The sequence below is a fragment of the Odocoileus virginianus genome, chromosome 18, assembly GCF_023699985.2.
Source record: "Odocoileus virginianus isolate 20LAN1187 ecotype Illinois chromosome 18, Ovbor_1.2, whole genome shotgun sequence".
NCBI lineage: Eukaryota > Metazoa > Chordata > Mammalia > Artiodactyla > Cervidae > Odocoileus > Odocoileus virginianus.
This window is the reverse complement of record NC_069691.1, coordinates 354,073-376,629: the sequence shown is the minus strand read 5'-3', so window position 1 is coordinate 376,629 and position 22,557 is coordinate 354,073. Positions and strand designations below refer to the sequence as shown.

General features: G+C 48.2%; 1 protein-coding gene across 1 annotated transcript; it reads left to right on the top strand.

Annotated features, from left to right (window-relative positions):
• FOXE1 (forkhead box E1) lies at positions 1–2,533 on the top strand. Its single transcript, XM_070480163.1, has one exon. The coding sequence runs from the start codon at positions 1–3 to the stop codon at positions 1,120–1,122; it is 1,122 nt and encodes a 373-aa protein (XP_070336264.1). The 3' UTR covers positions 1,123–2,533.
• Positions 2,534–22,557: the final 20,024 nt, after the last annotated feature.

Sequence of the window (22,557 nt, the reverse complement as noted above, 5' to 3'; positions counted from 1 at the left end):
ATGACGGCCGAGAGCGGGCCGCCGCCGCCGCCGCAGCAGCCGGAGGCGCTGGCGGCCGTGAAGGAGGAGCGCGCTGAGGCGGGGGCCGGCGGGGGACCTGCGGAGGCCGCGGGTCGCGGCGCCGGTGGGCGGCGGCGGAAGCGCCCCCTGCAGCGGGGCAAGCCGCCCTACAGCTACATCGCGCTCATTGCCATGGCCATAGCGCACGCGCCGGAGCGCCGCCTCACTCTGGGCGGCATCTACAAGTTCATCACCGAGCGTTTCCCCTTCTACCGCGACAACCCCAAAAAGTGGCAGAACAGCATCCGCCACAACCTCACGCTCAACGACTGCTTCCTCAAGATCCCGCGCGAGGCCGGCCGCCCGGGCAAGGGCAACTACTGGGCGCTCGATCCCAACGCCGAGGACATGTTCGAGAGCGGCAGCTTCCTGCGCCGCCGCAAGCGCTTCAAGCGCTCTGACCTGTCCACTTACCCGGCTTACATGCACGACGCGGCCGCCGCCGCCGCCGCCGCCGCCGCCGCCGCCGCCGCCGCCATCTTCCCGGGCGGGGTGCCCGCTGCGCGCCCTCCTTACCCCGGCGCGGTCTATGCCGGCTACGCCGCACCGTCGCTCGCCGCGCCGCCCCCGGTCTACTACCCGGCCGCCTCGCCAGGCCCGTGCCGCGTCTTCGGCCTGGTGCCTGAGCGGCCGCTCAGCCCAGAACTGGGCCCCGCGCCCTCGGGGCCCGCCGGTTCCTGCTCCTTTGCCCCGGCCGGCGGCTCTGCAACTAGCACCGCTTACCAGCCGGGCGGCTGCGCCGGTGCCCGACCCGCCAACACTTCCGCCTATGCGGCCGCCTACGCTGGCCCCGACGGCACGTACTCGCAAGGGGCCGGCGGGGCCCTCTTCGCAGCGGCTGGCCGATTGCCCGGGCCCGCTTCGCCCCCCGCGGGTGGCAGCGGCGGTGGCGTCGAGACTGCGGTGGACTTCTATGGACGCACATCGCCCGGCCAGTTCGGAGCGCTGGGGCCCTGCTACAATCCTGGTGGGCAGCTCGGAGCGGGCAGTGGAGGCGCCTACCACGCTCGCCACGCGGCTGCCTATCCGGGCGCGGTGGATCGGTTCGTGTCCGCCATGTGAGCGGAGCATACAGGCGAAAAGTCATAGATACCTCGACTGTCCTTACGAACTAAGTATCCACGAAACCTGAGGACAGGACTGGACAGGCGGCCAGATTGAGAGCCACGTGGCAGGGACCGAGCCGGCGTGACAGGCGCAGACTCGGGGCACCGCGTACCCCGGGCGCCTGCCGGGCGGCTTTGAAAACGGGAGGTGGGGAGAAGCGTCCGAGGCCCATGGGCTGGGACAACAGGCCCTCATAGAGGCGCAACTCCAAAGGTCTTGCCTTTGACATTCTACCGGGGAGGGCCCTCGGCTCTAAAGGGGGCAGAAGGTAGCGTCTACTCTAGAGTCTAGAGGGATGGTGGAGGATCACATGATTTCACTCTTCCCGGTACTTTTCGAAACTATTTACACAGTTCGACCTCTTGTGCCTTTGACTACCTTATTACAATAAAAGACTCCTATAGCGTCTTCCTACAGAAGGTGAGGAGGACTAATTTGCAAAAGAAGTAACTTAAAAAAAAAGAAATGGGAAAAGATCTCTTTAGCTTGACCGAGGCCTGCTTTTCCCAGCCTCTAAGAACTGCAAACCTGGCTCTGAATCTGGACTGTGCTGGGTTGCCACAGTGTGACCCAGTTCCATCACTCACACCCCCAGTGTTCCCATGTGATATACAGGAGGGCTGCAGAATTCAGCCGGGCCCCATATGATCTTTAAGGGCCCATCAGGGTTGCTGCCACCCTGCACATTTGGCAGCATGAGTGGGCCACCCAAGGCCTAACCTTACTCCAGGGAATGGGAACAGAGCTCATGGCAAGCAACTCTGGATTAGCTCCAGGCCCCGATTATGTCATAATTTCTTGAATCTTTTCAGCATGATGTGCTGATCATTCGGCAGCTATTACTGCTGGGTCATAAATGTGGTTTTCCAATGAGGCAGGTAGAAATACATTTGTCCATTGCCCACTCTTTCTTTTCATTAAGCCCTGGACCCAATGGGTGAGTTAAAATTCAAACAGATGACAAAACTGTCTTGAGTCTCTTGGTGCCGGCTTTCATTTTGTGGGCTGGCCCTTCCACCCCTGGCACCCTTTGCCGTACCTCGGTAGCCTCCTAATGCAAAAAAAAGAAAGAGAAAAACTAACTGGGGCAGTCAGTTAGGCTTTAGAAAGAAACCGGTATTTAACTTTGTTTTGTTTCCATTTATTTCTTTTAAGCTACAATATGACCAAGATCAGAAAAAAAAATAATAAATCCAACCATTTCCCCACCTTTCTCATGAGAAATCTTGTAAGTTTCAATTCTGGAGCAAAACTTTCTAGCATTAAATATTTCAGAGGCTCATTGTGCAGTTTCAGATAAACTTGAGTGTTCATATGAACTGTTTCTAATAAAGATCTTTGAGTAAGTGAGTTCTGGCAAGAGAAAGGCAGCCTCTTTCTGCGTAATTAATTTACTAGGGAAGAGTTGGGGAGTGTGGGAAAGAAGACTGAAAACCATTGGTAATTTTTATTTTTAATTTCGCGGATTGCTCTATCCTGTTCACAAAGACATGTGAATGTAATTCAGTCCAGAAGGGTATCTATCTGCCTAATAAGTGCTGCCCAATAGAAATATCATGCAAGCTGCCCGTGTAACTAAGATTTTTCTGGTAGCTCCATTTATTTTAAAAACAAGTGAAATAGTGAGATTGATAATATACTGTATTTCACACAATTTGTCCAAACTATCATTTCAAGGCATAATCAGTGTAAAAATTGTTGAGGTAGTTTATGTTTTTCATACTAAGTCTTCAAAATCTGGAGTGTATTTTACACTTATAGCTCATCTAAGTTTGGACCAACCACAAGCCAAGTGCTCAATAGCAGTGTGTGGCTGATGGCTACGGTGTTAGCGCGAGTCTAGACACTGGTCCTTCCTGACTCTGACGGTAGTGAACGACCACCTGAGGCAGGGAGCAGCTGCAGCGCTGACCCTCCGACCAGTAGGTCCCGATTTCAGACCTAGCCCTGTGACCTTGGAAATGCCTGGGTGTTAGGCCTCCCTTATCTCCCTATGGATCCTTACAGGTTGAAATTCAGAGGTTCTCGTGTGCAGCTAGACAGTCTGGCTCTCCCAGGCAGCAATCAGGATGCCTTGCCTAGCTGGCAGTAGTCAGAAATTGAAAGACTTCCACCCCAGGGTCTTGTCCTTGGCTGCCTAAAGCCCAGCTAGGGGATTAGGGCTGGAAAAGGGTAGTCTATGCGCCCGGTTAATGTGGCGGTTGACCCATTCTCAGTGTTTTATTTAGCAAGTCCAATGCTTTGACAGCGTCATTAACCAGTCCCTTCTCTAGGGTCCTCATTTGTGAGTGGGAATGTGTGACCCCTCGCTTAGAGTCCTCCTGAGGTTAAACGAATCAAGAGAGGTAGATACGCTATGTAAACTGTAAAGCGCTTGGCACATGAGGGAAGAAGGGCTTTAAAATTACAAAGCGCCGCCTTACCCTGAAGCCTCCTGGAGCGTCGAGGTAAAACCCGGGCGAACGAGAAAGATGGAGAGGCAAAGTGCACGCGTCTTCATTCCCAACTCTCCCTGGAAACTGGGACGACAGGTGAGATGGGGCCAAAAGCCAGAGTATGTGACGGGAGAGGGGCGCTGCGAGCTGGGAGCTGGGTGCGCACAGCGAGCGCGCGGAAAGACAGCGGGACCTCGCGGTTTTGGAGAACGTCGGCGCTTTTCGGCCTCCTGCCTGCCAGCGGCACCCAAAGCTCGCGGGCCAGCCGGACGCTTCAATCACAGACGGGCCGAGCCGAGCCGATCATCCACGCGGCCGAGCCGTTCGCGCGATTCTAGGACCTTGAGAGCAGCCACTGCTGCGTCTAGCGAGAGCCCGACTCTCCGAACCCCCAAACCGCGAAACAGGACCTCCCCTTCTAGGGGCTCAGAGTCGGGAGGTGCGTTTCTCTTTTTTCTTCTTCCTATCTTGAAACCAGAAAAAACTGTGTGCCCCTCTCTGGGCCCTGCACCCCCAGCGTCGTGTGCAGGCGCCCCACGGGCTGTGGGTAATTAGATGCGTTCTTTTCTAATTTCCCAAGGCTCGTTAGAATTCGCCCCAGAGCTGTAACATTTATTTTCTTTCAAATTAACTTTGCTAGCAATTAAGTTTAAGAAACCAGCCACAAAAGGAGTCTTGGCCCGAGGTCGTTTACTACGAAAACGGATTAAGGAATCTTGCCCGGTTTAGGGGGGGAAGATTCCCGCAGCGCCAGGGGAAGCGTTCCCACAGCAGAGGCCGAGCGGGCGTAGGAAGCTGCTGTCGGCGGCCGTGGACGGTGACGGCATCGCCTTCCAACTGGACGACCCGTGCGCCCGAAAGAGTGCGTGTAACCTCACTGAAGTGAACTCGTGAGCGTTTGGGTTGAATTCCACAGTCATGACATGAAGCTGCTGTACACAGTTACAGTTTATCCAGAACACTCATAAACATAATCTCATTTACTAAGAACTTCGTGAGAATTTTTTCATTAAAACTACGTTTTTATTACAAAATTGGTACACTTTCATTGTTAAAAAAAAGAGCCAAAGTAACATTAATTCACCCAGAGAAAGCACAGAGAACACCTCAGTGAGTATCTTTTCTAGTTTTCGTTTTTGTTTTTCCTTTGCAAGAGGCCTGAGTCCCAACTTTGTCACTGAAATGCTTCGAGATCTTAACCGAGGTTGCACCAGCCTATGTTGCACTATCTACAAAGCTGGCGGCAGGTCCCCTTTCACGCTCACATTCTTGAACTCCTCCTTTTTTGGTCGTCTGAACCCAGGATGCTGTTTTCCAAGAGCCAGTAGAAAGGCTGGCAGCAGGCTTGCTGTCCCTGCCGTTCTGCACAGGAGACGAAGGCCTTGTGGCTCTAAGTGTGGACCACAGACTACCAGCATGAACATCCCCCGGGAGCTCGACAGAAATGCAGACTCCCAAGCCCTACCCAGATCCACTGAAACACAAACTGCATTTCAACAAGACCTGAAGCGATTCTCTGCCCTAGGTAGAGAGGCAAAGCTTTAGAGAAGTGTGGGGTGGGCTGGGGGGGGGGGGTGGTCGGTGAGGGGTAAAGTGTTACATTGTTGATCAGAGACCCCAGAATAACTTCCAGAAGCTTCCCATTTCTGAGCAAGAACCCCAACCAGAGATGGCTGTGGAGAGAGATGGCTTGGGTGGAGCCCTTCACCTCCAGCCTTGGGTATACTTTACAGTCTTGGAATCCTCACCTTTCAAATGTGTCTCATCTCATGTTCCCTGTCTGATGGGTGTGACTGTGACAGTGACTTAAATGAGAGTGTATCTGAAGCCATCTTAAAAGCTGGGGTGTCAGAGCCTGGCCAGGAACCCAGGCTGAGCCACTTGGGAGACCTCGGGCTCTGGGCTCTCTGTCTTCTCAGCGGCAGTCGTTTGCCTAAATGCGGATTAAGCTTGGCAACTCTAACCCCAAGTCTGGGCTAGTTGGGGTTTAGGAGAAAAGTAAAGCTCACTTCTCAGGACCCAACAGCCAGCAGGAAGAGCTGGAGGATCCTCCAGTAAAGCAGTTTAAGGGTCCCTGGAACAGCCCAAAATCATGAGTGCCCTAATGAATCTTCCCCCGCCCCCATCCCCACAGTCCCCCCATTCCCACCCCAGATACACACAGCTTTTTAGAGAATTTAGTTTCTGTGCTCATCCTGTCCCTGAGAAGTGCTGACTGCTAGGGCTGGCATGACAGGATAACTGGGGGTGGGGGTGGGGGGTCCCTGATGAAAAGTGGTTCAGACAAGGGGCACGTACCAGACTGGATTCTCTTCCCGGAATCACAGAACAGCTCAGTGGAAGAACCAGGACTCTGATCTCAGTGCTCACATGAGTTTTCAATAATAGGAATAAATAGGAATACGATGTATCTGTATAGAGCTTCTACAGAGCTAAAGGGACGCATGACTTAACCCAGCTCTCATAGCTCTAAGTGTCCAAGCCTGACTAAAACCTATGCCTCTGTCAAGGGAAACTACATTTGATTATCATTCTCATAAAAGGCAATGTGGAAATGGAAGTAATCAAATGGTGGTGAAGATGGGGGTTGAGGGATGGGGAAGGAGTGCAACTGGGTGGGGGGCCTCCATTGTATGGATGGGTAAAGTGAGCCTGGGATGAGTTAAATACACAGCTTAGAACTACCCAGAGGGAAGGCAGTGTGGCCAGCGCTTTTCGGCCCAAACTGAGCCTCGAACTTAAGGAAAAGCAGGGCAGACAGGTGGGGCAGAAGGAGGATGCGAGGCCCTCCCTCAGCTCTCCAGGCGGGGGCCAAAGCTAGCAGCGCTCCTGGGATGGAAAGGACGACTGCTCCGGCAGAGCTCCCTCCCCATACCCCTCTGCCAGCCCCACAGCCCTCTTCTGAGAGCTGAGGCTCAGATTTCGGGCTCAGCTCAGAAAGGTTAACCGGGTGCAGAGGCCCTGGGGACCGCCTGGCAGCCCCTCCCAGGGTGAGGAAGGGACTGGGAGCCAGAATCAGGGTGGATCTCTGCCCTGGTCAGAACACCGGCTTATCTCACTATGTGAGAACTTGGAGCGGCTGCCCAGCTATGATTTTCCATGCATGGAGGCAATCGGCAAGCAGAGATGAAGTGTGAGCAGCTCAGCCTCATACAGCCCAACTCTATGCTGTTACCTCCACCCCCCATTCTGCCCACACTGCCAGCCCCACTTCCAGAAGCTGAGCTGCAGTCCTGTGGGCGCAGGCTCCCTTTTGTCTGTAGCAGAGAGCCCAAACTCCTCACCTGGCATTTGGGACCCTGCAGGATCCTTATGCCAACCCTCTTCCTGGCCTCATCTCCCATAGTTGCCCTTCCTACACCTCTAGGCTCCAGCCAACACCCCACTTGCGGTTCCTAGACACCCCTATGTGTTCCAGTCACCCCAAATTTGCTTTGACCATTACCCCTCCAGGAACCACCTAATCCCATCTAGCACCTCCAAGGACAAAACCCAGCAAGAGCCTCCATCATCCCTCTCCTGGCTCACAGCATCGGCCTCACACACAGAGCTCCCTGATCCCTGCACTCCTCTCCTCACTCATTGCCCACAGCAGCCAGTGTGTGACTCAGCTCAAACATGAACGGATCATGTCATTCTGCTGTGGAGGTCCAGACCTCGGGACAAGGGAATGAGATCAGAAGCCTGTGTGTTCGTGAGCAGCCTTGTGAAGGCTTTCTTTCTTTTTTTTTAGTTACGCAGGGTCGTTGTTACTGCGAGCAGGCTTTCTCTAGGTGCAGCAAGCAGGGGCTACTCTTCGCTGCAGTGGATGGGCTCTCCTTTCAGTGGCTTCGCTTGCTGCGGGCCACAGGTGTATGGTTTCAGCAGTTGTGACGCACAGGCTGAGCTGCTCTGAGGCATGTGGAATCTTCCTGGACCAGGGATCGAACCCATGTCCCCCTCCACTGGGATCAGACTCTAATCCACTGTACCACCCCGGAAGTCCAAGGGTTTCTTACACTATGAGAAAGTTATACTTAATATGAGCATTTTCAAAATCTCCCCCTCCCATGTAACACTTTCCTTTTATCCTAGATTTCATCCAAGCTTCATACAACGACTCAACATTGGGGTGTGCTCACGTTTTCTCTGTACTGGTGCTCAAAAGAAAGAACAGTGTCCCATCAAGGGGACTGGACAAGGGGGTCTTTATGGTACAGCTGAGACGCAGCATACTGGGGACAACTGAACAGTGGGCAACCCTGGACAGAAGTAAAACAACACGCTCTTTCTGGCTTATTCAAGAAGAAGGTGTGCCAGGTACTGATAGCTGTCTACCCATTCATTCTGCCCCCTCTCTGCTCACAAGACCCTGATTTTGTTCAGGTTGCAATTGGTCATGTGTTATAGGGGATGTCTTACCCACTGGAGTGCCCACTGACTCAGTCTGGACTTGTCTAAGGTGGACATGGTGATGATTCTGTCACTCCTGCCACTGATTATTGTGAAACAGGGCCAGGATACTTTTCAGGCCAGTGAGATATACAGAAAAGTCTGCTCAGGACTTCTGGGAACTATTTTCTTGTTTTTAAAGCAACAGGGGGCAAGAAATAGCCATTTTCTTCCTCTTACTGTTGTTAGAGTGTGACTCCTGCAAGTGGGACAGACATGTTGGGCTTGGAGGGTACCAGCCTAAGAGAACAAGCCAGCCTGCTGAGAGTGGCAGAGCCAAAAGGTGGGAATAACCTGGGTACCTAATGACATCACTGAGCTACTGAAAGAACCAACCCTGGAGCAATTCATTATACCTGTGTGCAATAGCAAACATCCTGCCATTTAAATCTCTCTGTTACTTGCAGCCAAATGCATGCTAACTAAAGAAGGTGACCCTTTTGGAGGCAGGAAAAAAATTGATTCTTGGTTTTCCCGTTGAGATTTCCTTTGCCATTCTTATATTTAAAAAAAAAAAAAACATACAGCTGAAAGGTAATCTAATCTTACCTCTTGATTTATAGAAGGAAAAAGCAAGGTTGGGCTTTCCCAAAGGCTCATCAGGTAAAGAATCCAACTGCACTGCAGGAGACAGAGGAGATACGGGTTCAACCCTGGGAAGGGAAGATCCTCCAGAGAAGGAAATGACAACCCACTCAAGTGTTCTTGCCTGGAAATTCCACAGACGGAGGAGACTAGTGGACTATAGTCCATGGGGTCACAGAGTCAGACACGACTGAGCACATAAATAAAGAAGGAGACTTTCCACAGCGGTACAAGGAGCTAGAACATCTCAGGTCCTTGTCCAGGTCTCAGCACACCATGCCTCTTCCCCAGCTTCAAGCGGCTCAGCCACGGCGCAGCAGACTAACGTAACTCTCATTTTACCCAAGAGGGGCTTTGTTCATGCTGTGCTAAGAACTTCCACATGTGCTCTCCTTTAGACCTTCACAACTGCCCTGGGAAGTAGCAGGTTTCAGGTGCAATTCTTCAGATGAGAAAAGTAAGGTCCAAGAAAAGAGGGCAAGCTCAAGGTCACACACCTTTGTCTGCAAGGGATTCAGTCCAGGTGTAACAAAGTTCACAGCAAAATGAATCAAGCATGTGAGGATTTGCGCTCCTTGGATATGGGAACCGGGAGGCTTGCGTGTGGGTTTGACTGCAGCTTGGGGGAAATCCTTTCTCGTTGAGTAGGGTGGATCCTCCACACGCCCCTGACTTACCTCCACGGGGCGTGTGAGGCTTAAAGATAAAGTTTGCAAAGTGTGTGGATCTGCTTGCTCCAGATCCTACAAAGCAGGACGGTTAGTGCCAAAGCTGAGGGGGACGTGGCTTAAAACGAGCTCTGCCACCATGGGCCTCTTTTCACCCTCCTCTCACCCCACCCTGACCCACCCAGCTTCAGCCAGTGATGGTCCCACCAAGGCAAAGTCTGCAGGAGCAGGCCTGTGGTTTTCAGAACACCTGGGAGAGGCTGTGGGCAGCTGGGTGGTTTCCAAATTAATTGTAGGAGAAACCTAACAAAACAATCTGCAGGCTAAGCGTCCCGGGAGCTCTCCATGAGACTGACAGCCTGGAATCCAGCAAGTACAATGCAGCGACCACAGACGGGAGGGCCTTTCCTCCTTGAGGGGAGGAGGGCCAGCTTCCTTCCAACAGGGGCCGGTCTGGACCTGCAGCCGGCCTGATAGGAGAGCAAAACCCCAGAACTGAAAGAGGCTTTCCACCCAAACCCCAAACTATAATGAACATAAATGACTTTTCTGAAACACCACTACAAGGCTGGCTGGCCGGCGAGTTACATGCCCTGGCAGACACCTCACTTCTCACTAAGTGGCTTTCAGGTCTCTCTCTCTCTTTTTGTAATTGTATTTATTTATTTATTTTTGGCTGTGCTGGGTCCTCTTTGCTGTTGAGGCTTTTGTCTAGTTGCAGCGAGCAGGGGCCCCTCTCGAGCTGCAGTGCGTGGGCCTCTCACTGCGGTGGCCTCGTTGCGGAGTGTGGGCTCGAGGGCATGCGGGCTCAGGGGCTGTGGTTCCCAGGCCCTAGAGCACAGGCTCAACAGCTGTGGCGCATGGGCTTACTTGCTCCGTGGCATGGGGATCACTCTGGAGGGATCGAACCTGTGTCCTCTGCATTGGCAAGAGGATTCTTTACCCACTGAGCCACCAGGTAATAAGCCCTGTCAGGTCTCAGTTTGAAGATTTCCTCCTGAATCTATCCTCAGGAAACCTGGACTGCCCCCCCCCACCACTACACACAAATGCACAAAATGAATCTAGAGTCTGATACACTGTTAGTAAGGGTCAAATCTGAACACTGTTTGCTAGTTTCCTATTTTCTGAGCAGTTGCCCACCTTTGTCACAAATGCACTGGTTCGAATCCTGGCTCCGGTACCTGCACAAGTCTCAGCCTCAACTTCCTCAACAATAAAATGGGCACAACAACGCCCTCCCTCTCTGATACCAGTCACAATGGCTAACACTGCGGTGGGGGGGGGGGGCACTATCTAGTGCTTTGTCTCCACAAACCCCCCTGAAAGGTAGTGATCATGAAGTAGAACAGGGGGAGCAGTTTGAAGCCAGGCAGTTGAGCACCAGAATGTCTAAGTGATAACACTTTGCATCATGAGGCTCCTGGGTTAGAGGAGCACCAGGCTAGAAGTCAAAAGACTCAGGGCTGCTCTCTGATTGCACGGCCAACCTGCAAGCTGGTGCCCAAGACAAGGAAGCCCAAGAAGTCAACCCGGAAGTTTAATTTGGATCTTAATCAGCCAGGAGAAGACGGGATTTTTGATTCTGGAAATTTTGAACCGTCTCTATGTGTGAAGGTTAAAATGAATGGAAAACCTGGAAATCTTGGGAACAATGTTTGCACTGAATGCTTCAAGAATAAAATCATGGTTGTTTCTGAGAAACAGTTCTCTAAAAGGTATCTAAAATATCTTACCAAGAAATACCCTAAAAAGAAGTTTTGGTGACTGGCTTTAAGGGTTGCATCTGACAAGGAGACCTATGAACTTCGTTACTTCCAGATTAGTCAGATGGAGATGGACCTGAGTCTGAGGAGCAGTGAAGCCACCCCTTACAGGGCTTTGCTTTTGCCAGTAAAACAAATGAAACACACAAGACAGAGAGATCCAGAAACTGACTTAGTTTATCAGTGAATGGAAAACACTGTACTCAGTGTGTTTCTAAATAGTCCATGGGTAAAAGAGAAACTCTAGGAGTCGGGGGAGAAATTAAACATGGAAGTGAATGAAAATGAAAATACAGCATACCAAAAGTTGTGGGAAATAGCAAAAATAAAATGCTAAGAGAGAAATTTATAGCACTAAAGGCATACAGTGTGAAAAAGAGAAAATCGCAAATCAATAACCTAAGCTTCCACCTCAAGAAAATAGAAGAATCCAACCAGTAATATTATAACTGTATGGTGACAGATGGTAACCAGACTTATCAGGGTTATTATTTTGTAACATACAGAAATCTTGAATCACTTATATACCTAGAACTAACATACTGTTGTAGGTCTATTAGGCTGGAAGGAAAGAAGGAAGGAATCAGGGAAGGGTGGGAGGGAGCAATAAAGAGTCAAAATCATTGAAACTGAAGACGGAAAAACAACAGAGAAAATCAAGGAAATAAAGAGTTCTTTAAAAAGATGAATAAAATGGACAAACCTCTAACAAAACTGATTCAGGAAAAAAGACACAATCACCAATATCAGGAATGAAATGGAAGCTATCACTACTACCCTACAGATATCAAAGTATAATAAGGGAATTCTACAAACTAAAAACACATAAATTTGACAACTTAGATAAAACAGACCAGTGTCAAAAACCCAAAAAAGCACAACTTACTCAATATGAAATAGATAATTTGAATAGCCTTATAAGTATAAAGGAAATTGAATTCATGATTTTTTAAAACTCCCCAAAAGAAATGTCCAGGCCCAGATGATTTCACTAGAAAATTCTACCAAAATTTTAAAGAAATAATACCAATGACACAATCTCTTTCAAAAAATAGAAGAGGAAAATATACGTCCAATTTATTTTCTATAAAGTTAGTATTAACCTGATGACAAAATCAGATTAAGGTCATATGGAACAACAACCATTAATCAGTATTTCTCATAAATATAGACAGAAAAGTCTTCAATAAAATATTAGTGAATAGAATTCAGTGATATGTGAAAATAATTATATAGCATAACCAAACACAGTTGACTTCAGAGGATGTTAGGCTAGTTCAATAGGCAAAAATTAATCACTACAGTCCACCATATTGATAGACTAAAGAAGAGAAAAATCACATAATCATATCAATTACTGCATAAAAAGCATTTGACAGAATTAATACCTATCAAGATAAAAACTCTCAAAAATACAGGGACAGAAGGGTCTTCCTCAACTAGACAAGGAATATCTACCAAAAATCTATAGCTAACATACTTAAGACTGAATATTTTTCCCAAAGATCAAGCTCAAGACAAGATGTTCATTCTCATCACTCTTACTCAACATTGTACTGGAAGTTCTAACCAGTACCAAAAAAAAAAAAAAAAAAAGACTAGAAATTAAGAGTTACATAGAATGGAAAAGAAGAAATAAAACTGTCTCTATTTGCAGATGACATGGCTATCTACAATGAAAATCCAAAGGACTCTACTGGGAGAAAACAATACCAACAAAACTCCTAGAACTAATGAGTGAGTCCAGAAAAGTCCACAGGCTATAAGACAAGCATACCAAAAAAGTTATATTCCTACGTATTAACAGTTAAAGTGTGTATGTCAAACTTAAAAATATAATACCATTTATAATTACTCAAAAAAAAAGGTGGTAAATCTAACAAAACATGTACAGAATTTGTATGTTGAAAAGTATAAAACACTGATGAAAGAAACCACAGACAGTCTAAACAGACAGACAGACCATATGCAAGGTTGGAAAACTCAACATATGAAGAAGTTGATTTTTCCCAAAGTAGACATACAAGTTTAAAGTAACTCCTATCAAAATTTCAGCAAGAGTTTTTACTGATACAGACAGGATCGCTCTAAAATATATGTAAAGGCAATGGAACTAGAATAGTTAAAACAATTTTGAAAAAAGAGAGTATATTTTTAGTGAGTTCAGACTGCTATAACAAAATAGCAGACTTGGGGGCTTATAAACAGTAGAAATTCTCTCTCACAGTTCCGGGAGGGTACCAGCCCTGCCGAGTTCCGGTGAGAACCCTCTTCCGGGTGCAGGCTTCCGACTTTCCCCGGGATTCTCACATGGTGGAAAGAGGACAAGAGAGTTCTCTGGGGTCCTTTAAAAAGGACACTAATTTCACCTCATGAGGGCTCTACCCTGACCTAATGACCTCCAAAAGGTTCCATCTCCTAACACTCTCACATTGGGGATTAGGATTTCAACGTTTGAATTTTGAAGGGACAGGAATATTTAGTCCATTTCAGGGAGAGGAATCATTCAACCAAATTCAACACTTCTTATATCCTATAGTGTTCAAGATCATCTTGGTATTGGTAGACGGACAGACATACAGATCCATGAAAAAGAACAGAGAACCCCAGAATGGACCCCCACGTAAATAACCAGCTGATCTGGGACAGAGGTGGAAAAGCAATCCAACAGAGGCAAGACAGACGGTGCTGGAGCGACAGGACAGTCGTAGGCCAAAAAAATAAGAAATCTGATCCTCAGTCTAAATCTCATACTTTATGCAAAAAGTAACTTTATGTGGATAATGGACTTAAACATAAAATGTAAAAGTACACAACTTTTGGAAAAAAATGGGAGGAAAATCTTTGGGATGTAGAATTAGGCAAACTAAAAGTTCTTAGAAATGACACAAAAAAGCACAATGCATAGAAGAAAAAAAAATTGCTAAATAGGACAGTGAAAGTTACAAACATTTGTCTAGGAAAGACTTTGTTAAAAGGAAGAAAAGACAAACCACAAACCAGAAGAAAATATTTTCAAACCACATATTTGACAGAAGATTCCTATCTAGAATATATAGACAAATCTCAAACTCACCAGTAAGGAAACAATCCAACTACAAAATGGACAAAAGAGATATTGCACCAAAGAGGATACACAGATGGCAAATAAGCACATGAAAAGATGTTCAACATCATTAGTCAATAGGGAAATGCAAATTAAAACCACAATGTAATGTTGCTACATACCTATCACAGTGACTCCAAAAAAAAAAAAAAAACAACGATGACAACACCAAATACTGGCAGGGAGTTAGAGAAACTGGATCAGTCATACAACGCTGATGGGTATGTAAAATGGTACTGCTGCTCCAGAAAACAATTTGGCAGCTTGTTATAAAGCTAAATAGGTAACAACCACACAACTCAGCAATTGCACTCAGGGCCACTTATCCCAGAGAAATAAAGACTGTGTTCACACTAAACTTCGTATGATAACAGCCTCAAAACTAGCCTCCTGACTTCTAGTCAAGAGCTCGTCCTCTACACCCAGACCCACAGCAGAGCTGCCTTTAAGTTCCATTCTCTTGAGCATGACTAGTTTGTTAAATGTGGCAGGTGAAAGTCATCCGATCCAGTGCTGCCTGGATGTGCAACTCCAGGGTCACCATGCAAGTATGATACCGTCAACTCTCTTCTCAGATGTCTGCTTTCACTCCCAGAACATCCCCTTCAAGGCACTCTGACATCCAGGCCAACTAACCACGCCTCTGACATGGCCAGGAAGGAGCAGAGTAGGGAAAATCTTGTCTACAGTGGGTTCTCAACTCAGCATGTCCACCCCATTCCTTCTACCCTTTGCCAGTAGACAAATGGCAAAAAAGGAGGTGGGACCTACTCAAGACGACCCACAAGTCAGTGTCAGTACAGGACTCTGAGCTGCCAGCACTAGGCTGGTGGCAGTGGGGCCCATCCGCCCATCTTGCATGGAAGCAGTCCAGGGAATTAGCGCTGATGCCAACGCCCCATTCTGGAGCTCCTGACACCTCTTCTTGGACCTAGGCCCTTTCAAAAGGAGCATTTCAAATAGGAGCCATCAACACTTACAGAGGGTGGGTCTTAATCCATAGAGGATCACTAGCTTCACCCAAGTGATGGGACATCCATCGGCACCTCCCATTCTTCCACCAATTATCTATCTGCTAATTATCTGGGATTAAGACTTGACACGGAGCAACATGGTCATTAAACACATATTTGCACGGCTATTCATGTTAGTGGGGCTGCTCAGTCCAACTGGTCACGCCCACAATGCTGCACAACACACTTACATCTGGTTGGCTCTCAACAGCCAACAAAGGACTGCAGGACGTGTTTCCTTCCAAAAGGACTTGGCTCTCAGTGAAAGCTTTCTGCAGGCAAGCTGGGTGTCTTGGCTTTCTGGCAGTACTGACTGAGGCTTAACTCAGAGCATGCATTCAATCACTTGTCAGATATTCATTAGCTTGAGCACTGTAGCAGCCACAACACTGGCTCCGGGAGGTTTCACAAAGGTGAGTGAGGCAGTGTTCCTGCCACCACAGAGTTTACCACCAATCAAGGAAACGCATGTAAGCAGAGAGAGCTAAGGGCCCTGAGAGAGGGGGAAGCAGCATGCCATGTGAACACAAGCCCAGGAGAGATCTGTTTGGCCTGAGAAATCAAGGGAGGCTTCACAGAAGGGGTGGCATTTTCAGCACAGAGACAGAGGGAGGAACTAGAAAAGCAAGGGCCCAGAGATGTGCCGGCAGAACGGGGCGTGACTCAGTGTGGACGCCACACGTGCCATAGGTGGGAAGGAGATGCCCTGGGTCGTATCAGAGGGCACTGAATGTACTGCTAGGGTTTGGAGATGTTTCTGCTGGTTATGAGGAACATGGAAGGAATTTTGCTTTGGTGTGTGGGTGGGTGGAAGGGTGTTGGTAAACTTTTAATTGAAGTATAGCACACATACAGAGAAGTGCAAACATTTTCACAAACTGACCACACCTTTGTAAACAGCATCCAGCTAAAGAAAGAAACCATTACTAAAAACCCAATAGCCCTCTTTCAGGAACTACCCAATCACAAGAGAAAACAGTATCCTGATCTTAACACCATAAATTAGTTGTCCCTATTTTATTGTATTTGGCTTCTTTCACAGAACACAATGTTTTCAAGGCTCATCCATGTTGCCATATATAAAAATAGTTTGTTTTTCATCTTTATGCTAATATCCCATTGTATGAAGATATGACAATTATTAATATTAATGAGCATCACCTAGTTTCCAGTTTGGGGCTATAAAACTTCTTGCATCTGACTTCTGGTACTTTCACAGATGTCCATCTGTTTGGTACATATCTAGGAGTGGAATTGCTGCGTCATAGGGTATGCATGGGCTTTCCAGGTAGCTTAGCTGGAAAAGAATCCACCTGCAATGCAGGAGACCCCAGTTTGATTCCTGGGTCAGGAAGATCCCCTGGAGGAGGGCATGGAAACCCACTCCAGTGCTCTTGCCTGGAGAATCCCCATGGATAGAGGGGCCTGGTGGGCCACAGTCCATGGGGTCGCAAAGAGTCGGACACGACTGCAGTGGCTCAGCACGGAGCAGGGGGCATGTGTGTCTACCTGAATAGATACGACTAGTTCTCTACAGTTCTTTTGTCCACATATACACCCACCTAACACAGAGTATAGTGCTTCGAAAAGGGGGGGCTGGCACACAGAAGCCAGCCAGGAGGCCAAGCAATACAGCCCTGGGGAGGCATAATGAAATCCGCTGCAACAGAACTGGGAATTAAAAAGGCTGATAAAAAGAGGCACTATAGGGTGGAACAAATCGGATGTGGAGGCAAGGGAGAAGTGTACTTGAGAGAGAGACAGAGAAAGGTTCCTGTGTGGGGTGGCTGGTTGGGTGAGGGGTGTCAGGTTCGAAGGCAGGAGAAAAACATCTTAGTTCGGGACACATTGTGTTGAGACGCAGGACTGATGAGATGATGATGTCCAATAAACTGCTGGCTACCTGGTCCGTTTGCTAAAGGATGAGGTCAAGGCTGGAGACACAACGTCAGAATTTATCATCGCAGAGACAGGAATTGAAGCCAGGGGTGTGGCTGAGGTTTCCCAGGCGGGCTGTGTGGAATGCAGAGGAGGCTGAAGACCAGCCGCCCACCTCGAGGCGATGAGCGGAGGAAGAGAACAAGAGACAACATCGCTTCCCTCTGGAACGCTGGCAGGGGCTGCGAGCCGTGAGTCAGGCCCTCGAGCCGCAGCAGCATCCTGGGGTCCGGCTCGCCAGCCGCAGTTTCCTCCGGAATGAACTTGCATCACTAACCTCAAGGCTGCGTTGCGAAATCCGCATCAGATTGCGTACCTCTGGCGGCGTCCTAGGGACAGGGCGCCAAAGACTCATAGCATCTCGGGTCTGGGAGTTCCCTTCCCACCGCCACAACGGCTCTGCCGAGATGGTATCCAGCACCCCAGGCAGGAAACTCAAACTTCCCACGGCAGCCCATTCCACAGTTGAGCAAGTGAGGCTACAAGAAACACCTTCCCTTATAAATGCCACCTCATGACACTGGACGTCAAAAGAAGAGAAAAGAGCGACCCTTCAATGGTTAGGACCCTGGATAGAGTAAGATGCAAGGGGCTTGCATTCCGGAAAACCTTCCTGCTAACGTGTCCACGACCACCTTCCTGCTGGGGTCACGGCGCTCCACTCCTCACCGGAAGCTGCAGTGATTTCACTGCCGCTCGCACCTGGGCTGGGAATGTGCTCATCCGCTGCAGGCATTCCTCTGGCTTCATCAGGCAGCGAGTCCTGCCCTGGATGGTGGCCAGGCTCTCAGGACTGCGGCGGTGCATGCCACGGCACGGATCCACCGGGCTGGACACGCGGAGAGAACGGGCGGCGGCTGGCAGAGAGCGGGCCCACTGCGAGCACGGCGGGCACTCTGCCATGCCGTTCAACATTGTTTCTAGATATTTACCTGCACCCGCTCTGCGTGGGTCTCTGGGGAAGAAGGAAGCCAGACAGGATTAAGAAATGACTTCCCCCATTCCCTGTCTTGGGGAGATCCGTACAAGAAATGGGTACAGGAGACGGGACGGTGGCTGAAAAAAATAATGGTTTTTTTGGTTTTGCTTTTAGAAATTTTCAAAATACCCACCTAAGCAACCTCTGCATGATCTGAAATATGGAGATTTGGTTTCTGGAAAAGATATCAAAGGAAAACTGCCCTTGAGCCTTGATAGAGAGGGTCTCATCAGCCACTATTAACTGAGAGCATGAACCTCCGAAGTCTTATCCTTGGATACATGTCTGCCAGCTGAAAAGACATGCCTCACTTTCTCCCGACTACAAACCATCCAGTCCATCAGACCACAGACAAGATTCTTAGGAATTTTCCCAAACTGGCAGACTTTGGAAGTGGCTAGCTTCTACCCAAGTTGACCGAACAGGAGTAACTTTCTGGTTCTACAGAATCCTTTTTCTTTCCCTTTGCTTTATATAGACACTCATCTTGCCTATTATTAAACAGGACACCCTCTGTTTTCTCAATATGCTTCCCATTATCTTCATCCTATTACTCTGACCCCCTATGGGCATAAGAATTGCCTAATCCACAGGCATGGAATCCCACCCAGCACGGCATATGACCAGTCAAAGTGGTAGGGGGATGGCCCATGGTCATGGGATGAATAGCTGGATAATCACCCAATGAAGCCAGAGGCAGCCAGCCTCACAGAAATACTGAAATGCCCCTCTAAAGGCACAACTGATGTACCATGCAACACGCTGAAAGAACAGAGTGCCATTCTTCAGGACACAGTGCACTTATTCAGTCGGAGACCTCGATAGGTGTGTGCGCCCCAGCAGGAAGGCCAGATGGCCTGGGAGGCATCTGTGGCTCCACCACTAGACCCAGTGTCCTGCTACATGCATCTTTGAGCTTCCCAGCCTAGCACCTCTGGGCTCTGCAGGGTCACACCTGCTCAATCTCATATGAAGCCACCAGTATGGGAGTATATATTACAGTTTATCAGTTGGACTTCTTGATTGGAATTTGTTTTGCTAATTAGTGTTTTACTAATTTTCTCATCTTCTTGATTGTGGTGGTGGTTTCATTGGTATATGCCTATGTCAAAACTCATCAAATTGTACATTTTAAACAACTGTGCCTCATAAAGCTGTTAAAAAAGAAAATTTGACTATATGAAATGCATGATCTCAAAAGACAAAAATGTTGAGATTATTTCAATAGAGAGGGTGGTAAAAATATGAAAAGTAGATGAGAAAAATCAAGAAATCCTTCATGGAAGAAATAATCTTAGGCATGATTCAAAATTGAAAGAAAGTGAAAGTTGCTCACTTGTGTCCAACTTTGCAACCCCATGGACAACACAGTCCATGGAATTTTCTAGGCTAGAAGACTGGAGAGGGCAGCCTTTCTCTTCTCCAGGGGATCTTCCCAACCCAAGGATCGAACCCAGGTCTCCTGCATTGCAGGCGAATTCTTTACCAGCTGAGCCACAAGGGAAGCCTGATTCAAAATTAATAAAGTATATTTTCATGTGTAATCCCAACTACTGCCTTTAAAAGTTGGAATGCTTAAAGAGAAGGCCTCGCCCACTCTTCAAATCAGGATGGGTTTGCATATGCAGGTTTGGGCAGGGCTTTAGGAGAGGGGAACTGCGTGTGTAATAAGGGGGAAGCATTATAATGCTGGGGAAAGGGGAGGCACCTGGGAGAGAGGAAGGAGGGGCCAGCAAGGTGGACACTGCAGGGGTGAAGGAGGGAGCGCTGAGAGCCCTGAGAGGCACACTCAAGCAAAGGGATTTTGAAAGAAAGGGAATTCATCAGAGAGGATTTTTAAGTTGTTTACTATGGTGTATGTTTATGAGCCTCTCTCCCTCTGGTCACTCCCACACGGTCTTTTAAAAAAGGCTGCATTGCTCACTAATTCTTTTATGTGTAAGTGGATTTTTCTGAGAATAATGAAGGGAGCAAAGGATGAGTTGTGTGTCTGTGTTGATGCAAGGCAAAAACAGATTACATGGAAAGGCTGGAGCTAAAGACTTCAGTGTAAATCCCTGGAAATGAGCAAAAAATTCCGGAACTGAAAGAGTTTCAAAGTCTATGGAATTGATGAAGTTTAGGTTGAGATTTCCCAGGGGTAAAGAAAGATCTGGTTAATATCTAGTTCTAGGTGGAAGAAATAGGAAATGGCATAAGATAAATGATATGATGAAAATATGGAGTGGAGAGTAAAAAAGACCCAGAGAAGAGTGGAAGAATTTAGAAAAGCTTGAGGGACTGCTAGGCTGAGAGGCTATCTCCCCACCCCCCAACCACCACCCTAGAGAAACTGAAGATGAGCCCCCAGCAGAAATTGAGGGTTTTTCTTTCCCTTCCCTCTTCCCAGTTTTCTAAATTAACTATGTTGGCCCAGAGAAACAACAGAGATGGGAACTCTCATGAAAGAAGACACTACCATCTTTGTGGGAGAGAGAGGCTAGAATATAGACTAACAGGGCCTTTGTCCAATACCCACAGGCCATCTGTTTGGTGGTGTAACTGGCTCTGGGGAAAAACCCAGCCATGCAATTCAGGGGCCATGGACTGGATTATTAAGAGAGTTCAGAAAAACTGAAGAACAGTCCTCAACACTGGTTCATCAGTCATATCCCACCCCAGCCCTGCATCCAGGTGTCTTAGCCAAGCCTCTCCTTTGTGTTAGAGCTGATCTAAACAGCAATGCTGAGCCTCAGAAGCAGACGCTGAAGCCACAGTCCTGTCATGGAGCAGAACCTCACCTTCTGGAGCAAATCCTGTCTGAGAGTGTGTCCCTTTGTTCAGGAGAGGTCTACCAATGGAAGAAAATCAACTGGGGACCCCACACAGACAACTTTAGATATATATATATATATATATATATATATAATATATATAATCCATTTTTTAAATGAATAAAATAGAAACAGGGCTCTGTTAATGCAATGTATTAAGATTTATCTGTGAGTAATGATTTGCCTAAAGAGGGGAGAACAAGAATTGAGTCCAAGCCCCTCATTCTTTTCTGGTTTTTCAGCATCAGTGTGGAGGGAGGAAGAACAAAGAGGGGAGCATTTGGTAGGTTAAGGTTCTGACTATTCAGTCCATAGCACTCAAGGGTTAACCTTATCTCTCCTTTTCTGAGACCCAGGTAGACACCCACAGTCTGCTAGAGCTCAACCCTCTTAGAAAACAAAGCCCTAAGGAAAGACAAGCAAGCCGACTTCGCTGGGTCCCTGCGAGGTCCGTCCTGGGAGTGGAGAACGGTGGAGCCGGCCGGGTGTCTTGCCCACCAGGGGGCAGTGTGAGACACAGTGGAATGGATGTCCGGAGGCAGACCCCTTGGGTCCCGATTCAGGACAGATTGTTTTAACTTTTCTAAGGCTCAGATTTCTTGAGACACACGTGACCTTCACCCCTCACAGCCTGATTGTGAGGATCAGATGGGATAAAGTATAAAACGCTATCCCATCTTTGAGCCTGTCTGCTGTTGTCACTGTTTGACCTTGCATGCTAAGGCTTGGGGCTCTTGAAATCTAGTCTCCCAAGAGCTTCCCTCAGAGGGCAGTTTTTTTCCCCCAATCATTTATTCATCTATTCTTTGTTCCTTTGTTCATTTACACAAAATTTTCCCTTTAACAAAAACACCGAGTATCTGAGATATATAAGCCACTGAGCACGGAGCTATGCTCGATTCAAAGATGCATCAAAAGTCGCCCGTTATCTAGAAGACTGGTTCATTTGGTTTTGCTCAGTCTCATATAAGATTCTTTGCTCCTTCCTTCCCTACATGTGACCAAGTCTTCTGATTTCCTGGGGGAATTTTCCACAAAGGAGTGCATATGACATGGGACCCGCTTGCTCTTTGGGAAAGCAGGTATTGATGAATTTCTTGTCTTGTCCCCCACTTCCTAGCGTGGATTCTGTGTTTGCAGGGCCCCCGTGCAACCGTGGTTGACATGGGAGGGTAATTCTGCAGGGAAGGGGATGTGAGAGGGACCCTCCTTGAGGCATAAAAGTAGCATCTTCGAGTTAGTGATCTGGAGAATGTGACTCCCGCCCAGCCTGCTGAGCCCTCACGTCCCCATCCTGCTCCCAACCGTAGTTTAAACATCCTGTTTTTGCAGCCATCTGGGCAGGGTTCTTGATGGGGACAGTTTGTGGAAGATCCCTGCTAGGAGCACCATGACAGGGTGATTGTAGCAGTCACCTTCCAATGTCTGGGAGGCTGGGAAGTTGCAGTGGCCTCCATGTTCCTTTGCCTTCCACAGTTCAGAGCCCTTCCCTCTGTCAGAGGTTCCCTGTCTCTGGGGAACTCAGCCAGCAGGTGTGCTGAGCTGGTAGCCTATCTTCCTCAGCCCCGACCTCCAGGGGCTCCTGGAGACACAACTCACAAAAAGAGCTCATTTCCGAGTTATGGAGGAGAGAGAAAAGGAGGAAGCAGCTTACCA